Source organism: Helianthus annuus, chromosome 10 (assembly GCF_002127325.2).
Source record: "Helianthus annuus cultivar XRQ/B chromosome 10, HanXRQr2.0-SUNRISE, whole genome shotgun sequence".
Classification (NCBI taxonomy): Eukaryota; Viridiplantae; Streptophyta; class Magnoliopsida; order Asterales; family Asteraceae; genus Helianthus; species Helianthus annuus.
In genome coordinates this window covers 9,128,740-9,152,515 of record NC_035442.2, presented here as the reverse complement: position 1 = coordinate 9,152,515, position 23,776 = coordinate 9,128,740, and the positions used below count along the sequence as shown (strand labels likewise).

The window sequence follows — 23,776 nt, the reverse complement described above, 5'->3', positions numbered from 1 at the left end:
CTTGAGAAGTGTCAAGCGAAATCAGCTATTCTGTTTGAACTCTGTGATTCCGCTCCAAACTACTGATTCCGCTTGAAACAGTTAGTTTGGTTATTTCGCTTGTAATTGCACAGTGGTGATTTCGCTTGAAAAGGACTGTTTTTGATAAACGTGTTTCCGAATCATGGATACAAATTTCTTTAATATGAGTAGTGACACACTTAATAAAATAAATGTATTAAAGAAAGAGTTTGATTCGTTTTCAGGTTGTTCAGGAGAAAATACAAAGAGTATCATTGAGAGGTATAGTATAGCCATCTTGTTCGCTCAATGTCTGAGAAGGGTATTCGGAAAAGTCCAAATGAATGGGTTGAAAGATTGGCCAATGCCATACCTCAACAAGAGTGGGGTACATATCTTTTGGATTTAAAAAGAACTGGAGAATACTCTAGATTGACAATTTGCCAATTCATTGAGAAACTTAAAGAACAGATGGAGAGAAATGTTGAGAAGAAGAAAAGTTAAAGTGGAAAATCAATACTAAAGAGAAGCAGGAATAAAGGTGTTCAAGTGGGGGAGGAACAGACTGAAGAGATTTCAGCTATGAAGGATGAAGAGAATAAAGCCGATAAGAAACATATTTTTTATTTGCAGGAAAATTGTGAGAGGTTGAGATTTGAAAATGACAAACTGTTAAGTGAATTGAACAGTTTGACATTAGAAAACAAGATTTTGAAAGAGAAAGAAAAAGGTTCTGAAAGAAAAAAGAAATCTTCAGAAAATGAAGATTTCTGGATAAAACTGGAAAACAAAAATTTGAAAGCAAATGAAACTAAATTTCAAGAACAGTTAAAAGTTTTGGAAAATGGAAAGTCTGTTCTTGAAAACATTAAAATTGAAAATGAAAAGATCATCAAGTCTCATCTTGAAAGTATATCTCAGCTTGAAAATCAAGCTGAGAATTCGAGAGCTAAAATTGATGAGCTTGAAAAGAAATTGAAAGGTTTTGTGACTTCTTCAGAGTTCCCCTGTCCAAAACCGATCAATTCAGTTCCAATAAGTGACAATGTCACAAACTATGATAAAGTCATAGTTGAAGATTGCAATGAGAAATCTGATGATGAAAATGAAAATATTGAAAAACAAAAATTGTTTTTGAAATTAAAAGAAAAATTTCAGAAAACTATTCTGCAATCGACTAAAAAGGGAGAATCCTCTAAGCAAAAACCTTTAAAGAGGAAAGTGGAACAGAAACATAAAATTAAAAATGAGAAAATTGTACAAAAAGAAAATAAAAGCTCATCAGAAATCATCCAATCGCAATCAAAAAGTACAAAAATTGAAAAATGAAAACTCAAAAATTGTTGGTAATAAGTGGTGCAGGTCAGACCACAGTGCTCAAAAGCCAAATCCAGCAAACAAGTGGAGAAAAGATTATCACCAAGCCAAACAGTGCTATGGTCTGAATGTTTGGGCTGAAAATGGTGATTGGTATGATAACAGAGTGTCTTACAGATGCGGTTATCAAGGACACATTGCTGTTAACTGCCAGAGTTGGAATTTTGAGACGAGAAGATGCTTTAACTGTAATATCATAGGTCACATTGCCAGAGATTGCTCAAGGAGATCAAATGAAAGATCGAGGGCTAATTCTCAGAAAATGGCAAAGAAACCAGTCAGTGTCAAGCCCAAAGAACAAAAAGTTCAAGAACAGAAAGTTCAAGAAAAGAAAGTTAAGCTTTCACAAGGGCAAAAAGACAGACTGAGGAAGAAGAGAAAGAAGGCGAGAGAGTATCTCGAGAAGATTTTGTCCTCGGGTTCATCAGTTAGTAAAAATAAGAGTTCTGAAGAATCGATTCACTCGGCTGCAAAGTCAAGTAAAACGAATCCATCAGATACAGATACAAATCTGAGGACAGAAGAGAAAGGGATTCTGAAGAAAGATAAAGCTTTTAATCAAAAGATTAACAAAACAAAGAGAGTGAAGTTTTCACTTCCTGGTGATGAATCTGTTTTTGTGGAAACAAAGGAGCCACATGTCGGCGATAAATCTGGCTCATCCAAGTCAGACAAGCCACATTCAGGCGATGAATCTGGTATGGTAAAGCCAGAAGAGCCATGTGTTGAGGTAAAAAATAAGAATTCTGGTCTAACAATGGATGATGCAAATTTTCCAACATTGTTGAACAAGAATTCAAAATCACCCAAGGAGCGTCAGGCTTGGGTGAATCTGTTCAAATGAAAAACCTGACTTACCGGAGTTCCCAGGTTGGTAAGCGTGGAACAGGAATCGGCACATTTCTTGAGAAATTTCACTTTGGTGATTTTTCGTCTTACATGTGGTAAATCAGGGACATTAAGTTGTGCTTGATTTTCTACAAGTGATTTTGATGAGTAAAACTGAAAATGATAAATATTTCATGTGTTTGAAGAAGAACAAAGTGATGAAATGACCCCGAACCTACAAATGATTGGTAAACAAACTAATTTTTCCAGAAAAAACCATTTTGATTAAAACAAACTTAAGTGTTTTGAAATCACAATGGGAAAATAGTTTTTTGTGAGGGGGAGTTCTGATTGTTTACGCCAGGTGGATGGAGAATTGAAGCAATTCTCGTCAAGTTGTCACTTTACTTTGTACAGTTTACTGCTTTGTTTTTCAAATTTTCTCAGAAAATCAAAATTGAAATATATTTTGATTTTAGGGGGAGAAAAATTTAAAAAAAATATTAGAAAATTTGAAAATGCCAAAAACATTGAAAAATTCAGAAACGAGTTTTGTTGAGACAAGAGGAAATGATAGTAAATTAGTGGACTATCGCAGCATGCTAAAGAAATGTAAAGTCAAATGTGATAAATGGTCTCACTAAAGATGTGACGATAGGCTCAGCTAGACTAGTAGATTTGCGATAACGATACAAACACAAATGAAACAGCCTAGTTCTAGTGGGAAACATGATTGAAAGCATAGTACTTAGTTTTGTCCTTCTTGATTGTGTGCCTGCTCAGTAATTGCTGAATGCCAAAAGCATAAAAACTGATTAAGTTTGTGAGCTTTCACAACTTTGCTGAAAATGACGTTGTGATTGTGCATTTCTTTTTGCAAAGATTTAAACTTGTTTGATTTCTTTTGTTTTGTTTAAGCATTGGACATCCTCTGCGTATACGTGAGTATCGACCTGGATGTTAGTGCCTAAACGTTCTGCTTTATTTTCTTTGGTGTTTCGTTTAAACTTTGGATCACCTCTGCGTATACGGAAGTATCGACCTGGTGGTTAAAGCCTAAACAACTTCAACTTGTTTTTATTTTCTTATTTTGTTTAAACATTGGACTTTCTCTGCGTATACGGGAGTATCGACCTGATTGTTAATGTTTAAACATTCTGCTTTATTTTTGAACAAATCACAGTTGATGAAAGTTTAAAGACATTACTTGAGTCAGTGTATTGCATGATGGGGAGATATGCTAAGATCGTGGGGTCCATAAGAACTTAGTGCACAATTAATATACCTTAACGTATCGGTAAGCATGTCGAAAGTTTTTAGATTGAGTTTATGTGGACAACAATATCGTCAATCTATGTGAATCGTTTAAAACTTAAAACGATTAAAAGCTTAACGGTGCTTGTGATGTGTCGAAAAACTGATATGATCCTCTTTTGCAAACTCACAAAAATAGTGTTTGTACATATTTCATTTCTGCATTTATACCGTTCTTGCATTTATGTTTCATATTTTGAAAAAAATTCAAAAAGATTTTCGACAACTGATGACGAAAAGCTGATTTTCAAATTCCAAAGGCTAAACAGGATGAATTTTGGGTTGGTAATATGCGATTGAATTGGGGAAATTTGTATTTTTGATAAAGAAGACAATTTGATTAATCAAGATCATAAATTGGAACTTGATATAATCATTATGATTGAATGGTTTCAATCAGTAAATTTTTCTTATTGATTTAAGTAAAAACTTACGTTTATGTGAGAAGACGTGTGTAGGTGATGGAAAGGTTTCTGATCCTGTTGCTACGGAAAGCCAGGAGATGCATCAGAAACTGTGAAGAGCTTAATCAGAGAAAAAGCCAGGATGTAATCTCAAAGGTGATAACAAATTCCAGACGGCGATCCCAGCTCGGTGCAAGGGGGAGTCTGACGAGAGTTAGAACCAGAGAAAGATCCAGGTACATGATTCCAGGAAGAATTCCTGAAGAAGGTCGATCAAGATTGAAGAGTCGTTATTTTGAAGACTCTCACTGAAGATTCCCTCAACATTCAAGGGGGAGTCTGTTGGTGCAGTTGTCTGTCGACTTCATCTTCGTTCGAGTCTTAGTTTAGGGTTGTTTGTATTGTGCACAAGAATCGAGAAATGATGTTTTAGAGTTAATTCCGCTTGAAATGGCATTATGCCATGTTCAAGCGAAATCATCCAAGTTTCTAATTTCGCTCGAGGTTATCTTCTGATTTCGCTTGAAACTTAGTTGTTAATTCCGCTTGAAATACATGTGTCTTGTTCAAGCGAAATCAGCAAACCTATAAATAGGGGTCTTCTGAGCGAAATTAGTAGAGTAGATCAGTTCTTGAATGTGACGGCGAAGCCCTGCCAAAACGTCTTCAGCTTGTAAACTGTTAGCAGATCAATAAATAGAGACAAATTAGTGATTTCTAGTGTTAAACAAGCTAAACAAAGACAGAATCAATGAATTCCGCATCTGATTCTGTCTGTGCACTCTTCTGATCGACTCGTTAGGTCGTTTCATGATCCTACAACAAATAGCAAATAAAGAGAGTGATTATAACATTATGGTTTGAACTTTAAAGTTATAATATATTTTTTTATATCTTACGTTTTGTATTACATACGTGCAAGTAATACATATACGATCATAGACCAAACATTTATGGGTTATGGTTATTTAATTAATTGGCATGACCGGTCAGACCATACCGTGTCAATGATGTGAATTTTATTGAAGAGCTGAAAGATTCTTCAAATTGATTATTAGCATGCAATGTTTGCTCTTAAGGGAAGTTAATTATTTGTCAACTAAAATAGGGTATGAATCCCTAAATAAGGTCTAGAAATGATAAAAAGGATATGAATATCATTTCATTATACCATTTAGTGTTTTAAATCGATGCATCGTCTAAATGGTTATCATGTATGCAACTTAAAGTTTGCATGATTTGTCTTAGCTATGAAGATAGCAAGCATGTTATTCCACGTTGGCATATTTGTTTTGGTAAATTTAATTCCCAAGTGATAGATGATTATTGGAATAAGTGTTGAACTTTCTATAAATGTATACACGAATTGCTTTTGTTGAAGACGGTAACCAAACGTCTACTATTGATTGCAACGCCAATAATCATGAGAGCAAAAGTTTAAATATACAATAACATTAATTCACATCAAGCCAACGTGTTGTAGTAGTTTCTCCCCATTATAGTTGGTTTTTGGTCAGGAACCAAAGATGTCCCTTCTAAGATTTTGGTTGTGCGGTATATATTGAAATTTGATCCACCACTATGCACAAAGATGGGACCTTAAAAGGTCGTTGGGAATATATGATAACGAATAGAGCCTTTCACGAGATATTTATTTATGGCACAATTAATTGATATCCATCTCAATGGATTAACATTCCCAACATCAGGGGGAGATAATAAGCAGTTGGAACAGAAATGAGTTTGTATGAATTACCATTGATCCTCAAAACTAAGATTATGAACTAGAAGTTCAAAGGATAATTCATTCACAAAAATTAGCTAATCAATTACCAGACGCATTCACTGACCTGAAAGAATGAATAGTTAAGTCATATATGCCAACTGCTAATGCTCCGACTAAGATAATGGTCTCAAAAGGACAACATATATTGGTAAGGAGTCTATGGCATGCCTGAATCGTGGTAGACTAGTCGATTCCAAAAAAAACCCTCGAGAAAGGGAGCAAGTAATGAAGATGGTCAAGTCGAGGTAGGTAAAAGAGTCTCCTAAAGAGACATTAGACATGAAGGTTCAAGAAGGACCTTAGGTACCTGAAAGTAAAGAGATCTCGTTAAATAGCATCATGTCTAAAAAGTATATGGAATCGAAATAAAATCGACATTGTTATACTTTTGTATATAATATAGCGCTTGTAATAATGAAATGATGAGGATCAAGATTTAAGATCTGCCTATAAATGAATACAAAGAAATAATTAGCCAAAGCGAAAAGATGCAAATAAGGCAGAGTTAAATTCTCTATTGAAATGGAAAGTTTCGGACTAGTAGTCCATACAACGAAGGTTGTAAAACATATCAGAAACAAACAGGTCTTTTATGCGAATCAAGAAATGAAAAGAAAATGGTATAAGGAAAAATTGGTGGCACAAGGATTTCGCAAAGGCCTAAAATTGATTATGAGGAGTCATATTCTCCACTGGTAGATGCAATAGTTTATCCAATATTTAATTAGTCTGGTAATAATATTAAAGAGAGAATTGACATGCGTCTTATGAATGATATTTATCACTTGATACTGAAAGTTTACATGAAAGTCCCTAGAGGATTTAAATTATCAAAATCATGTAAATAAAGTTCTCGAGAACAATATGATCGTTGTATACATATTCATATTTGAATACGACTGAACTCCTAATGAGTTACCTAAAGGTGGACTGAAACATCTTAACGATATAATTCTTGTGCACCAATAAAGATACATAGAAAACTTGTACATGATGATTATGATATCTCAATAAAAAGTGTACAAGCATAGTACAATATGGATTTTGGAAATAAAAACAAGTATTCATGATATCTTTGCATATAATGTAGAAATTTATGTGAGCTAGTTTGTAGCAGAACTCCTAAAGAGTGAATGCATATGCATATTTGGATAAGATGGAAAGAATTCCCTCATGGATTAATAACGAAAGAAGCTTTGGTATCAAAACCTCAAGAACGTACTATATCATGTTCATAAAAAGGTATGGACTAAAATAGTCAAGTCAATGTTGTATAACTTGAGATATTCAGATAAAGAGCAATATAAGTTTGATAATATTATACATCTTTATCGAATATCGAAAGTCCTCTCCAAAAGTTCAGTATAATCGCAGTTTATAGTGATGATGTCTAGGCATCATCGAGAGAAACTGTCGAGCTTTAGAGGGGGGATTTTTAAAGACCCTGACACAATCTAGTTATTACTCAACCTACAGTTTGAGTATATTTGTGATCATATTTTTATCCATTGATTAACTACATCCAGAAGATGCTGGAACATTTTTTGTATGGATAAAGCTGAATCTTAAAGTATGTTGAACGGTTGTTCATTCAGACAATTTTATAAGAAATGCCTATCATCATCGAACCAAAGTAAGGATTCTCATTCCAAAATTACCATGACTAAAGTACAATTGTGCATTGATATTTCTTTCTATCTATACATGATTATATATATCTTTTATTTAAATTTATCAACATCATATAGCACATGTCCAATGAGGAGACATTCGAATGGTAAAGTAGATATATCGAATGCCTAAAGGTAAGAATGATATGTGTGTATGTTTTAGTAACCCATGAAAACTAGTTTCGTTATTCTTATAGATGTAAAGAATATAACACAACATAGTCGTGGATCTTATGGTATTTGTTCGCAAGAGGAAGCACTAGAAGTCTCACAAGAAGATTTTACAACATTACTCAATATAAAGGATTGCACTTCAAGGCATCAAACGACAAATTATTTTACAAAAGTTTTGAGCAACTTTCGAGGAAGATGGAAACACGTTACTTAAAGGATACATATTATAATGAGGGGGGGATTTAATCAAGTTGCCCTCTTTTTCCCTTAACTAAGTTTTGTCCCATTGGGTTTTCTTAGTAAGGTTTTTAACGAGGCAACATACCCGATCCAAAAGTATCAGGGGGAGAAAATATGCATTACAGGTTGCACTCTTTTTCCCTTAGCTATGGTTTTTCCCACTCGGTTTTCCTAGCAAGGTTTTTAACGAGGCAGCATCTCCAAGCATATTAGGTTGATAACCAAGGGGGAGTATTATAAATATATAAATTATGGTTATCAACTACATGTATAGATTATCTTGTTCACCAAGTTTCCTTCTTCTATATATATAGCATATTGTATCTCAATGTAGATCATCTCTCATATAATGAAATATTATATCTTCTCTCTATTATTCTCTCTTATTCTTTTGCTAGTGTGCTAGTTTTATAACATATATAATGTATGATTTGATTTATTAATTGAGACGAACATAACTTAAAGTATATATATAAAATTATTAAAATAAAACATTATGGCAATGACAAACAATACCCATGAACTTAGTTACTAAGTTATCCATATGTCAACAAACTAGTGGTTCTCACAGTATTTAGAAAAAAGAAGATTTGTATATGATCCTACTGTGTGAATAGAAGAATGTTTCCAAAAGTCACTTTACGTTACAATACATTACATTTCTTAAGAGTTAGTTTTATAACGCATCCAAATCAAATTTGTAAATAATATTTGAGTTAATTATGTTTTTCGTCCCTGTGGTTTACCAAAAATCATTATTTCAGTTTATTAGTTTAAAAATTGTCAAAACAATCCATTTGGTTTCACTTTCGTAACTATTATAGTCCACCCACACTAACGCCATCCGGTTATTCTGTTAGTTTATTTGAAAAGACCATATTGCCTCTGTAATTAAAATTAAAATTAAAATTAAAATCATTAAAAAGTTAGTTACGTTTTTCATCCCTATACCAAAACTTTTATGGACTGTACTGGTTATTTTTAACAAACCACAGGGACGGAAAATTTAACTAATACTTTATTTATTTTAATTTTAATTTAATTTTTGTAAAATGGACATTATGGTCATTTTAAATAAACTAACAGAATAACTGGATGACGTTAGTGAGCGTGGACTGTAATAGTTATGAAAGTTAAACCACATGGACTGTTTTCACAATTTTTAAACTAATGGACTCAAATAGCGATTTTTGACAAACCACATCGACAAAAAATTGTAATTAACTCATAATATTTTCATAAATCTTAGGAGGAATGCGAGTACAAGTAGTGGCATTTGAACACTTTTTAGAAATTGACTTCATTTGAAGAGTACGAGTAGTGCCAGAGCTTGACCAAAAGTTCCATGAGGCCTTAAAGTCATGGGACCCAAAAAAAATTATCGCTATGTTTCGGGTTGTATTTTCGGGTCGGCTATTCGATTCAATTGTGTCAAACAATAATAACTCCAAATAAAACTAAATAATCTTTATTCATTTAAAGAACCCGTTCTTACACATTAAAAAACTAAATTTGAATACTAAAGTTTCATTTATGTAAAAACTAGTTTTAAACTTTATTTAACCTCACTTCAAGTTTAAAATCAATAATAAAAAATACTACTACTAACAGAAATAGAAACATTGACGCGGTGGACCTATATTTATAAAAATTTCGGACAAAAAATCAGAAAAATCACACTACTAACCCTTGAGTATGAGAATTTCTCAAAATATCAATTCATGTTTCTATATACTTAAAATTTGAGTTTTTTTTTTTCCAAAAGGGCGTTGGTGGAAAAGTTATTTACCAAAATAGGTGATTTGAAAAATAATTATCAAAATAGATATTTTGTAATGACTTTTATCTTAAATTGGTGAGGATGGAAAAAATATTTACCAAAATGGGCGATTTAAAAAATAGTTATTAAAATGAGTGTTTTTTCTTATTTCTTTATTATTAACTAATTTAGTATATTTTTTTACCTTTTTTTAGTTAGCCTAATATGTTTTTAAATTATTTTTCTCCAAACAATTACTCTCTTTTTTTTTTTTTACTTTTTAACTTACCAAAATATAATTCTTTTTCTTTTATTTCTTTTTACGTTTATATAAGCTAAATCACTCTAATATAAAGTTTACTTCTATAATTTTAGAGATGCAAACGAACACTAAAGTAACACCTTCATGTTCATTTATTTAACTTTAATCGAACAAATAATCGAACATAAACATGGTTTTGTTTTTCGTAAACAAGACATGTGTTCATGTTTACATTAACAGAATGAAATAAATATTGTTTGTGACCATTAAAAATAAGTTGATAAACAACAACAACAACAACAACAATAATAATAATAATAATAATAATAATAATAATAATAATAATAATAATAATAATAAGTATCGAGTTGGCCAATGAAATTACCAACCAATCAATCTTCGTAAATATTTTGCCCATTGGTTGTTGATAAAATTTATGTAACTTTAGGAAACACTATATTATGGGTTTTCATTTGATTTGGTAATAAACCACGCAGAAATGAAAAATTACCCTCAAAAATATTAAATTAGAAATATTATTATTTACAAATTAATGTGCAACTTCAGGAACATTATATGCACACAATGTAACAGATAGCCTATGCATCAAGTATATTACGTATTTACGTTCAACTTGTTTCCCTGTGGATTTCATTTTTAGACATTTTTCTCCGTCTTGGTCTCTTTGTGAGGTGTTTCTAAGTAGTTACTCCGATTTTATGATTACTTGTAGAACAATTTGTTATGGTTATGTTTTTTTTATATAATTTAACGATTTTGATAGGTTGATTAAATAAAATACAAGAATTATAATAGCTTAGTTAAAACTAAAGAAATATAGAAAAACACCCATTTTGGTAATTATTTTTCAAATCACTCATTTTGGTAAATAACTTTTCCACCAACTCCATTTTAGAAAAAAAACTCCGAAAAGTTATTTACCAAAATGAGTGATTTGAAAATAATTATCAAAATAGGTGTTTTGTAATGACTTTTTTCTTAAATTGGTGAGGGTGGAAAAAATATTTACCAAAATGGGCGATTTAAAAAATATTTATTAAAATGAGTGTTTTTTTCTTATTTCTTTATTATTAACTAATCTATTATATTTTTTACCTTTTTTTAGTTAACCTAATATGTTTTTAAATTATTTTTCTCCAAACAATTACTCTTTATATTTTATTTACTTTTTAACTTACCAAAATATAATACTTTTTTTTTCTTAACGTCTTTTTCTTTTATTTCTTTTTACATTTATATAAGCTAAATCACCCTAATATAAAGTTTACTTCTATAATTTTAGAGATGCAAACGAATACTAAAGTAACACCTTCATGTTCATTTATTTAACTTTAATCGAACAAATAATCGAACACAAACATGGTTTTGTTTTTGGTAAACAAGACATGTGTTCATGTTTACATTAACCAAATGAAATAAATGTTGTTTGTGACCATTAAAATAAGTTGATATATAATAATAATAATAATAATAATAATAATAATAATAATAATAATAATAATAATAATAATAAGTATTGAGTTGGCCAATGAAATTACGAACCAATCAATCTTCATAAATATTTTGCCCATTGGTTGTTAATAAAATTTATGTAACTTTAGGAAACACTATATTATGGGTTTTGATTTGAATTGGTAATAAACCACGCAGAAATGAAAAATTACCCTCAAAAATATTAAATTAGAACAGTAAATGAGAGGTATTAGTATTTAAAAATTAATGTGCAACTTCAGGAACATTACATGCACACAATGTAACAGATAGCCTATGCATCAAGTATATTACGTATTTACGTTCAACTTGTTTCCCTGTGGATTTCATTTTTAGACATTTTTCTCCAGCTTGGTTTCTTTGTGAGGTGTTTCTAAGTAGTTACTCCGATTTTATGATTACGTGTAGAACAATTTGTTATGGTTATGTATTTCTTATATAATTGAACAATTTTGATAGGTTGATTAAATAAAATACAAGAATTATAATAGATTGGTTAAAACTAAAGAAATATAGAAAAACATCCATTTTGATAATTATTTTTCAAATCACCCATTTTGGTAAATAACTTTTCCACCAACACCATTTTAGAAAAAAAAAAAAACTCCTTAAAATTTCCAGGGACTTGGTTAAAATTTCTAGTCTTTGCGTGAAGAAAAAGATAAACAGAGGGGCCCAATGTTTTTTGGAAAAAAAAATTGCCGTGTTGACTTCCTAGTTTTCCATGGTGATAATTAATTTTCTATTCATTTCTAGATCTATAAATGGACTAGTTTTGTTATTCTCAAGAACCCATCACTTCAACTAAGAATCCATCTTTTATATTTCTCATTTTTCTAGCATAATTGGGATTGTGGGATTAAATAATGGGGAATCAGTGGGGTTTGGGGCTCCAATTTATTATTGTAACTATTATTATGGTTGCAACCAGAGTGTTTGGGGGCTCGCAATATAAATAGCACAGTGGCTTGTATTGAGCATGAGCGGCTTGCTCTTCTCAAATTCAAACACAGTGTGAGAGATTATGGTGATATGTTGTCATCATGGGTTGGCAATGACTGTTGCAGCTGGGAAAGAGTCATGTGTGATGGTGTCACTAGAAATGTTGTAAGTCTTCATCTTAGACCTGATGGTCTTTATTCATTACAAAGTAAAGAGTTAAGCCATTCTTTAGGAGAAGTGAGGCATCTGAAGTATTTGGACTTGAGTTTCAATTATTTTCAAGAAAGCCAGATCCCTGAGTTCATTGGATCCTTGAAAGAGCTGACTTACCTCAATCTCTCGTATTCTGCCTTTTCTGGTATTATTCCTCATCACATTGGAAATCTTTCCAACTTAAAGATCCTTGATCTTAGTTCAGACAAATATTCCAAAAGGTTGATCGCTCATGATATGAATTGGATTTCTGGTCTTTCGTCACTCGAGCATATTGACTTGAGTAATGTGAATCTTAATGGAGTAAAAAATCTTGATATTGTGCTTTACAAGATTCCTTCTTTATTACAGCTTCGTTTAAAAAACTGTAACCTCACAATGACACACATATTTCATACTCCCCATAAATTCACTACCCTTTCTAACCTCCAATACATAGATCTATCTAACAACAAGTTAATGGGTCCCATTCCGACATTCCCAATGAAACTCACTGAACTTGACCTGTCACATAACAAGTTAACGGGTCCTATTCCCATATTCATTGGGAAGCTTACGAAACTTGATCTTTCTTATAATCATTTGAACGGTTCAATTCCAGAATCCTTTGGAAGATCAAGATTATTACAAGTATTAAATGTCGCTCATAACAAGTTGACGGGTCCCATTCCTACATTCAGTGGAAACCTTACAAAACTTGATCTTTCTTATAATCATTTGAACGGTTCAATTCCAGAATCCTTTGGAAGACTTGTTTCATTACGTTCATTTTCAGTGTCTTCAAACTCCTTAAGTGGGACTATTCCGATTTCAATTGGGCAACTCTCTAAACTCCATTCTTTTGACGTCTCTCATAATTCTTTGGAAGGAGTAGTTTATGAAGCTCATTTTTCTAACCTTTCGATGTTGAAGCACTTGAATGCAGCTTCCAACACTAAGTTAACATTCAATGTTTCACTTGAGTGGCTGCCCCCATTCCAATTGATTAGTGTTGATCTGACTTCCTGCAAGATCACAAATGGATTTCCACAATGGCTTCGAAACCAGATCAAACTTATCAGTTTAGTGTTGTCTAATGCAACCATTTCAGGACCTCTTCCTACATGGTTGCGAAAGATGCCCATCATTCCTTTCATAAATCTATCTCACAACAGCCTTAGCGGGCCTTTGACTAACCTTCCTATTGGGGGAACTTATGATGGCGAAGAACTTAGGGGGTTGTTTTTGCAGAATAACCTTTTCAATGAGTCAATTCCAACGGAGTTGTGCAACAGGACAGATTTGGAATATCTTAATCTTTCTTGGAATAGGTTAACTGGGAAAATTCCAAACTGTCTTCAAAATCTGCAAAACTTGAAAGTCATGATGCTAAGCTCAAATAGGCTGAGTGGTAGCATTCCAAGTTTTATACAAATGTTACCATTGGTATTGTTAAACTTGAATGACAATAACTTTAGTGGTGAATTTCCTAAAGGACTGTTGGATTTCTCTGAGTTAGGCATCTTGGACTTGGGTAATAATGCGTTATGTGGAAAAATACCTGAATGGATTCCAGGTACAGAATTGGTGATTTTCAGGTTACACGGAAACAACTTCACAGGTGGAATTCCTAGATCTCTATGCAAAAATTTAAAGCTTCAAATTTTGGATGTTGCGCACAACAACTTCATAGGAAACATCCCTCATTGTCTAGGAGAATTGTTTAACAAGGCTCACTCTCTTGATGATTATGGACCTGAATCATCTGAAGAGACATTGCTTCAGGTATTGAATGGCATTCCTCTTGAATTTACGAAAACCTTGCAATTTTTCATTAACATGGACCTATCAAGCAATAAACTTGTTGGAGAAATACCTGTAGAGTTAACTGCACTTCAGGAATTGGTGGGTCTCAATTTGTCCAATAATCATCTTGGTGGAGGCATTCCAGACAACATTGGAAACATGACCGCATTAAGTTCTCTGGATCTCTCAGGAAACAAGCTGAACGGGTCGATACCATCAAGCATTGCAGCTTTGACTTTTTTGAGCCACTTGAATTTATCGAATAACAACTTGTCGGGGCAAATCCCAACAGGAAATCAACTGCAAACCCTCATTGATCCATCAATATATGCGGGGAACAAAGACCTATGTGGAGCTCCATTGCACCTATGTGGACCTCCATTTCCTAATAACTATTCCAATCATGAAAAGCCAGCCTTTACACTCAAGAACAAATATGAAGTAGCTGGTGAGCCCAACAAGGTATGGTTTTATGTGGACATAATGTTTGGTTTTGCAACAGGGTTTTGGGGTGTTATTGTGCTTTTGATGTTGAAGAAGCAGTGGAGACATAAGCTTTTCATGTTTGCTGAGGGGATCATGTACAAGATACACGTTGCCGTCGTGGTTAGAGTTAACAAGATGAAGAGAGGAAGAGAAGCTTTATAGATCCACTGTAATGCAAGTACTTCATATATATATAAATATATATATATATATATATATATATATATATATATATACTAGGTTAGCACCCCGTGTATTACACGGGTTGAATAAATGTAATTTTATATATTAAATAATAAAAAGTTATATTTTTTTGAATCCCGTATATTGTACGGGTTAAATGAATGTAATTTTATATATCAAATAATAAAAAAAGTTACATCTTTAAAAACCATATGTATTACACAGATTAAATAAATGTAACTTTGTATTCTAAATACTAAAAATGTTGTATCTTTAAAAAAAGCCGTGTATAATCGGGTTGAATAAATCTACCAAATAATAAAAAAATTACATCCTTAAAGCTCCGTATAGTTACAAGTGTTGAATAGATCTAAAAAAGAGTTATATCTTTAAAAACCATTTGTATTACACGTATTAAATAAATGTAATTTTGTATACTAAATACTAAAAAGGTCGTATCTTTAAAAAAACTCGTGTATAGTTGGGTCGAAAAATCTATCAAATGATAAAAACATTATATCCTTAAAAACCTTTTGTATTATACGTGTTGAGTAAATCTAATTTTACATAGCAAATGATAAAAAGTTATATCTTTAAAAACATGGTGTATTACATGGGTTATATAAATGTAACTTTGTATAGTAAATAATAAAAAAATTATATTTTTCAAAACCCCGCATTTTAGACTTGTTTAATAAATATAAGTAGGTTAGAACCCCGTGTATTACACGGGTTGATTAAATATATTTTTATATAATAAAAAAGTTACATCTTTAATTACCCGTGTATAACGTATAACATGAGTTGAATAAGCACGTGTACTACATGGCTTTAATAAATATAATGTAATCATTTAACACACACAGTCGTCAAAATACGTTTTTGGTAAAAAGAACTTTGATATAGTATTTACATATTAGAACATTTTACTTTGTTTTTTTTTTATTTTTCTATTATTAGGTTATAAACTTGTGTATTACAAAAGTCCATTAAATCCACTTATTTCTTCTTTCCCCCATTGCTTTGTACCTAAATATTAGCTTTTATTTTTCCCTACTTAATACATGTAATCTCAATCAAGTAATCAAAACTAAAGAGGAATACAATTACAAAAAATGATAGGCACTTTTCAATTTGAATTCACATACAGCACTAACGTGAGGCTATCAACCCGCAAATATGGCTTGTTTGGCATATATTCAGCGAAATGCAGGCTGGATCTCTCCTCCGATTGGATGTTGATAGCTCGGAATGAAAAGGGGCTTGCTCCATGTGAATGGCCCCATAAATTTAAGAGATCCAATTGTGTTTGGACTACATCTCCGGTGAAAACAGAGGCAATTTTGCTTGGGTTTCAGGCAGTTTTGCGTTTGCACCACATCCCCATTCCATTTTGCGAGTCAGTTGATGTCGGTCATCAAATGATAGTGGGATCCTCACATATTAGGCATGTGAGGGAAATAAACTGAGATAATTAATTGGTTAGTCATAAAGAATTAAACCAGCAACAAAAATAAACTTAAAGGATGTTTTTAGCAAGTTTTAAACATTAAGGCTGGAACCTGCAAGTTTGAGGAAACATAAATGATGTTTTGTGCAATTTACTTGCAAAATAATAAACTAAAGATAAGTATAAAGATTATATTAGAAGATAAATATAAATATAGAGATATAGTTATAGATAAAAGTCGACTTAAAATATGGGATAACTTGATAAATTATTTTAAAACTTGTAATTTTTAAGATAAAAATAAACATAAATATATGACAAGAAAACTAAAAAATAGATGTCTCTCGTATCGACCGACAGGTGTCCATCAATTGGTTTCTTTTATTATATGTATAGATTTTGTATATCAAATAATAAAAAAGTTATATTTTTAATAAATTAGGATAACATTTAATATTAATTTATTATTTATATATTTAATATAAGATAAGTATGAAAGAGAGGTATTTGTTTTAAAAATATATTAAATTAACAATTTAGATTTGAGGATAATATTTTATTAAAGTATGATAAGATTTAATATTGATTTATTATTTATTTATTTAGTTAATATAAGATAAGTATAAATTTGAGGATACCTTTAATGAATGACACGTGTCCAAAACATGGTTTCTTTTATTATAGTAGATAGATTCAATGCTTGCTTTTCCTTCTAATACTATTGTTAAAATTAATATTTTTAAGGCATCTGTTACCACGTTGTGCTTTTTTGCTCTGATGAGAGATAAGAAGATAATGCTTGTTCTGTAGTATCCTTAGCTCTTTGATGTACTTCTATGTGGTCATACCCCGACCCGCAGCGAATATGATGCGGGACATGATAATTGTCCTTAGATTATGACACTATTATCTATACTATATTATAATGCATTAGGGGGGGGGGCATTTTAAGATACCCAAAAAATAAGGACTTTTCCCCCTCTTTATTTATAAAAAGACCCCTAAAATGAGGGTAGTTTGGTCTTTTAAACATTATTTATTTTTTAGCCTCTAAAATTATTACACTTAAATCCCTAAAGTTTTAACAAAATTATAGATAATTAGTTACAATTCACCCTTCCATAACAAATTTATAATTTTTTACGTATTATTGACATATCTTATAAACTATATTGTTTAAAAAAAATCCAAAGATAACATGACGACCTATACATTTTTGTCGATGTTTCGGTAGTTGTCTTGTTCCATATCGACGGAAGGATTAAAAGGTACAAGTCGATAATGCGTTAATGTACAAGTAATTAATACTTGTGATCTAATGTGCCTAATCTACAAAGATGGGCTCCATCTATGCAAACAAAAACAAAAGGAATTAAAAGTACCATAACATAAAATGAAGATATTATGTGTCACATTTTATTTTATTAAAACTGCCTAATATCTATAGTTAGATATATCTTATAAAAACTTAAAACTAACCACAACAAACTTCCTAAATAAAGGGGTGGCAAATCTAAAATTAAACCCTAATGCACTTCTATAGTTACTACTATAAATATAGCAGGACACTCCTATATCTATTGCTAAACAAAGTTAACAAAATGGATCCAGTTCTGAATTCAATTGTGGCGAAAGGTCAGTTTTGTTATATCGCAGCAGTGAATATTTTTTTTCTTTTATTTACTTTTATGTGAATGTTAACTTATTTGATTTTTCAGATTCAATTGCATGATGAACATGCCAATTTAAACAACAAATTTGTCGAACAAGCTTCTAAGGTATTGATTATGCGGGTTTTTAAGTATAATTTTTGCGTATATCTTTCATATTAACATGTTCGTTATGTTATTATATGTGTGTTTTATTGCAGGATGATGGTGATAAAAATATTGATATTATTTCTTATGGTGCAATGTTTAGTCCATACAAGTCTAATCTTCAATGTGAATTTAGTGAAGATGTAATTTTAAGGTTTATTTAATCTTTTTTTAACTTTTGTATTAATTTTTTGTCATTTATAGGGATTAGAAGTTTGAGACTCAAATGAAGAGATCCAAGAGACTCTCTTAATGGAAGGTTATTAATTTAGACGATTATAAGGACAATGACAAAGAAGAGGACTTAGAAGATACTGCCGATTCAAGCACAAACCAGAAAACCCAATTAAAAATACGTCGAGTGTAAATTCAGAAGCGAAACAGATTTCATGCAGTCTAATATGAAATCTATCAAGTGTTTATATATATATATATATATATAAATATATATATATATATATATATATATATATTTTCATTTTCAGTTGTTATGTTTGACCTAGACGTACGAATAAAGTTTATTTTATATTTGAACTTTATCTTGTTATTAACCATATTAATAAAGTTCAAAATAAAGTTAATACCATAAATTTACAAGTCAACTGAACTTATATAAGTTAATATCCTAAAGTTGCAATAAATAGATATTGCAGTTAGATATAGTCAAGCTGAAATTATAAAATATTGTAGTTATTCTTTGATATTAATATAATAATTTACATTTCTTAATTAAAAAGTAATAAAGTAATAAACTTTAAAGCTAAACTAAAAAAGTGAACTTACTATGATATAAAGTTAATAAAAAAATAATTATTTTATATACATTTTTTTAACAAGTAATATAAATAAAATACTTCAGAAATTTACAATTTTTACTAGATAAATTCTAAACTGGGTTACAAATTTATAGGAATTATAAGTTCAACTATATTGTTATAGATAATATTAGTCAGTTCTAAAAGAATTATCTACCAACTTGACTAGATACATAGTAGTAGATTATGTTGCATAATTTTAGGTATTATAAGTTAAAAGTAGACACATATAGATAAGATTAGTTAGGAACTAAAAATTTGAACTTAGTATGATATAAAGTTAATAAAGATATAAACTCTTATCATCCTATTTTTTTTATAAAAACAGTTATTGAAGTTTTATAAAAATATATTTTTTTATATTTGTAAAAAACCAAAATTTAACAATTTAAGTTAAAACTCTAAAATGTACTTACGAGTCAAATACTATTTTTATTTTTATAAAAACAAAAATTTTAAACTTAAAGTTTACTGGATGGGTACTATGTGGATATTTAGAAAAAGTTATGAATTTTAAAGAATAAAATCTATACATATAATAAAAGAAACCAATTGATGGACACGTGTCGATATGAGAATCATTTATTTTTTAGTTCTCCCACTACATATCTATGTTTATTTAAAATAATTTATCAAGTTATCCCATATTATAAGTCGACGTTTATCTATAGCTATATCTCTATATTTATATGTATCTTCTAATATAATCTTTATACTTATCCTTATTTTATTATTTTGCAAGTAAATTGTACAAAACGTCCTTTATATTTCCTCAAACTTGCAGGTTTCAACCTTAATGTTTAAAACTTGCTAAAAACATCCTTTAAGTTTATTTTTGTTGCTGGTTTAATCCTTTATGACTAACCAAGTAAATTATCTTAGTTTATTTCCCTCACATGCCTAACATGTGAGGGTCCCACTATCGTTCAATGATCGACATCAACTGACTCACAAAATGGAACGGAGATATGGAGCAAACGCAAAACTGCCTGAAACCCAAGCAAAATTGCCTCTGTTTTCACCGGAGATGTAGTCCGAACACAATTGGATCTCTTAAATTTATGGGGCCATTCACATGGAGCATGGCCCTTTTCATTCCGAGCTAGCAACATTGTAGGATCGTATTCTGACCCGAACGAGTCTATCAGAGGAGTTTTGATCAGTTGCAGGTGCGGAAAACAAGTAACTGACGTAGAAATAGCTAGCAATTCACTTAAATCTTGCTTTTGATTGATATTGCAGTGTTTACAACCAAATCTCACACCGGCAGCACCTCGGTATGGAAAACAAGAAGACGTCCAAATGATTTCGTTCTTAGGGTATTTATAGGAACTAGATTTTGCTCATATGGACATGATGTCCATAAAAGCAAAATCACCATGTTCAAATGGGCGAAACCTCTGCCTAATGCCCTATGAGCGAAATCATCCACTAAAACACATACATTCTCCTATTTTCTCGTAAAACGTGCCCTAATCTAACATTCTAAGACTAAGACTCGATACAAGACGAAGTCGACAGATGCATGCACTAACAGACTCCCCCTCAGATGTTGACGAGTCTTAAGTGTCGAGTCTTCACATCTTCAGTCTTGATCTGTCTCTGGGCTTCACTCTCTCAATCTTTTCTCGCAGGTCTTCATACTCCCTTGCGATATGCTGGCATTTCTTCAGTTTATCAGCATCATCAGCTATAGGATCGTTGTTTGGCTTTCCATCTCATAGCTTCTCAAGATCAATCAGCATGGCTCTTCATGTTCCAAGATCGTTGCCTGGCTACCTCCAATCAGAGTCCTCAGGTATCGGAACCTGGCTCTCATCTAGCTCAGATCTCAGGAACAAATATCCTGGCTCATCTTATCCTGCAAAAACTCTACCTCAAAGTAAATTTCTCTCACATACATATTTCAAACACATAAACCTGCACTAACTTAGACTCTCTTTCAAAATTAAAACAAACTGATTTTTCATATCAATCTGATGAACCATTTGAAGGTTTGATAAAAAATAATCAGTTTTAAACATAAACTCCCCCACAAATTATACTCATCATGTTTAGCACTCAGAATTTTGAAAATCAGCTTTTCAATACCAGTTGTCAAAAATCTTTTTGAGTTTTCTGAAATTTTATGCTAAAACACACTGAAAATCTTTTTGGATTTTGAAATAAAGAAAAAAATGAAATGCAGTAAAGAAATATTTACAAACAATATTTTTGTGAGTTCGTGTAAGAGGATCATATCAGTTTTTGAGACAAGTCACCAACACCATTAAGCTTTATTTCATTTTAAGTTCTAAACAATTCACCTAGATTGTCAGTATATTTGTCCACTTAAATTTTCACACAAAGTTCAACTGTTTCGAGATATGATATTAATGTTTTAAGCTCTTGAACTTATCCATGTGTCCCACTACTTGAATATACTCCCGTATCCAGATCCCAATATTCAGTCTTACAGGTGAGTATACCACAGATGATATCTATTCAGGGGTTAAATGCGAGGGCCGTGAGAGCTCAGGTCGATACTTCCGTATACGCAGAGTGATGACGGCTTCGACTTTTCGGTGTGTCCCCTTTAGAGGATCTTTTAATTACAACAGCAACGACTATCAATTTTATTGTTTCATCAGCTTGCTGAGGGCGAAGCTATGTTTCAAGCTTATGCGGAAAGCATTATCCGGGGACTAGGTTAGAACTTCCATTCAGCAGAAGTCCCGGGATAATACCCCAGATATCACTGAGCATAAAGACCTAGTATCTCAGAATAAGGGACCTTTCAAACAAGATTTCAGGGGTTACCTATATATCCAAGAAGTTGTTAACCCACAGAACAAGCAAGTTTGAAATTTAGATTTATATCTCGTTACAATTTACTAAATGTGTAAAAACCTACTGACACATCTGCAGTGACATTGTTTATCACATTTTTAACTCTCCAATTCTTTAGCATGTTGTGACAGTCCACTGATGTACTATCATTTCCTCTTTTCACAACAAAACTCATTTTTGATTTTATCATGTTTTTGTCTTTTTCAAATTTTCTAATGTTTTTGGATTTTCTGAAAATTTTCTACTCCCCCTAAAATGCAAACACATTAAGGAAATTTGAAAACTTTCTAAGTTTTTGACCCACTTGAAACATAAAACTAAGCAAACTGTACAAAACTTTAACAACTGACATCGAATCGCATCAAATCACCATTCACCATGCATAAACAATCAGAACTCCCCCTATCACAAACCATTTTCTCATTTAGATCTCAAAACACTTAAGTTTGTTTTAATCAAAATGATTTTTCCGGAAAATGAGTTTGTTTTTACCACTTGTAAGTTTACCACTTGTTAAGTATGGAGATATGGTTCATCATCTTGTTCATCAATCATATATGTAGTAAATCAAGTACAACTTAATGTCCCTGATTTACCATTTGCAGTTAAGCAATCTCTGTACCACTTGTAAAAACACAAATAATACCACTTGGAAGTATAACCAACAAATACCACTTGTAGGAATGAGTCATCTACATGAACCATTTTACCACTTGTAGGGTTGATCACAAAGATGCCGATTCCTACTTCACACTTACCAACCTGGAAGCTCCGGCGTAGTCCTTTAACCTGTAAAATTTTAACAACTTTCAAAACATTTTCATTCAAACTCAGTAAGCATAAATGATGCCGATTCCTGATCCACGATTACAAATTTGGGATCTCCGGCAAGTCAGGATTTTACTCAAAGAAAATGTCCACCCAAGCCTGACCAGCATTGAGTGGTTTTAATTCAGATTTTGTTGGGGTGTAAGTTGCTTTCTTTTTAGTGCAAAAGTCTTTAACCCCTTTCACCTTCCCATCGACCATCTTCCCGAAAATCTTCTTTACTTTCCCATTAAATGCTTTCTCAACATCAAAATTATCCTTTTCAGAATAAGCTTGATTTAAGATTTCAGCCTTTCCACCCTTTCTTTTAAAATTATCAGTCTTTAATGGTGGAAAGTTCTCATCATCCATTGAAGGAACTGAGTTTTCATCACTCTCATCAAATTGTGGCTCCCCTGATTTTGTGGAATCAGATTCATCGCCAGATTTTACCTCAGATTTCTTAACAACCCATTTTTGGTTATCAAGTTTCACACTTCGCCTGTAAAATCTCTTCGAACATTCACCAACTTCAAAGATTGAATTTTTGAAAACTTTAAATTTTTCAGTTGGTGGTTCGGTTTTATCAACAACTTCTTTTAGTTTTCCAGAAACTCCTTGTTTTGTGTTGGTTGTTTTTGGACAGTTCCATGCAATGTGACCAACTTCATTGCATCTAAAACAGGTTCTGGTTTCTTTTCTCTGAACTTCATTCTTCTTTTTCTCAGCAAGAAATTCTTGATTTGATTGTCTCTAGAATGAGCTCTTCTTCTCCTCTTCAGCAGACGGACCTGAAACAAATTTTGTATTTTTAGAAATTTTCTCATTTTTATAGTTTTCTGGTGGAATAAAACCTAAGCCTTTCTTTTTGTAGCTACGATTTTGGTTAGGTTTCTTTTGAAAACCAGAACCAGAATTGTAACCTTTTTTCTTGTTTAATCTTTGTTGTACTCTTGAGGTGTAAGGCTTAGGTTTATCATTAAGATTTAAATCTTTTATTTCAGAAATATTAATTTCTGTTAGTTTGAAACCTTTTTGATCATTTCTGGTTTAACACCTCTTATTGGAAACTCTTTATCAAAATATAATTTGTCAGAATTATTCAAAGTATATGCAACTTCAA

At 31.6% G+C, this 23,776-nt stretch overlaps 1 protein-coding gene across 1 annotated transcript; it reads left to right on the top strand.

Moving 5' to 3' along the window:
- The first annotated feature begins 12,071 nt into the window (after positions 1-12,071).
- On the top strand, positions 12,072-14,914 carry LOC110883962 (receptor-like protein EIX2). Its single transcript, XM_022131628.2, has one exon. It carries the CDS (start codon positions 12,359-12,361, stop codon positions 14,912-14,914), a length of 2,556 nt encoding a protein of 851 aa, XP_021987320.1. The 5' UTR covers positions 12,072-12,358.
- The last annotated feature ends 8,862 nt before the right edge of the window (positions 14,915-23,776 follow it).

What these genes read in the sequence shown, in the direction of transcription:
- LOC110883962 (XM_022131628.2), top strand. Translation starts at nt 12,359, where the DNA reads ATGTTGTCATCATGGGTTGGCAATGACTGTTGCAGCTGGGAAAGAGTC.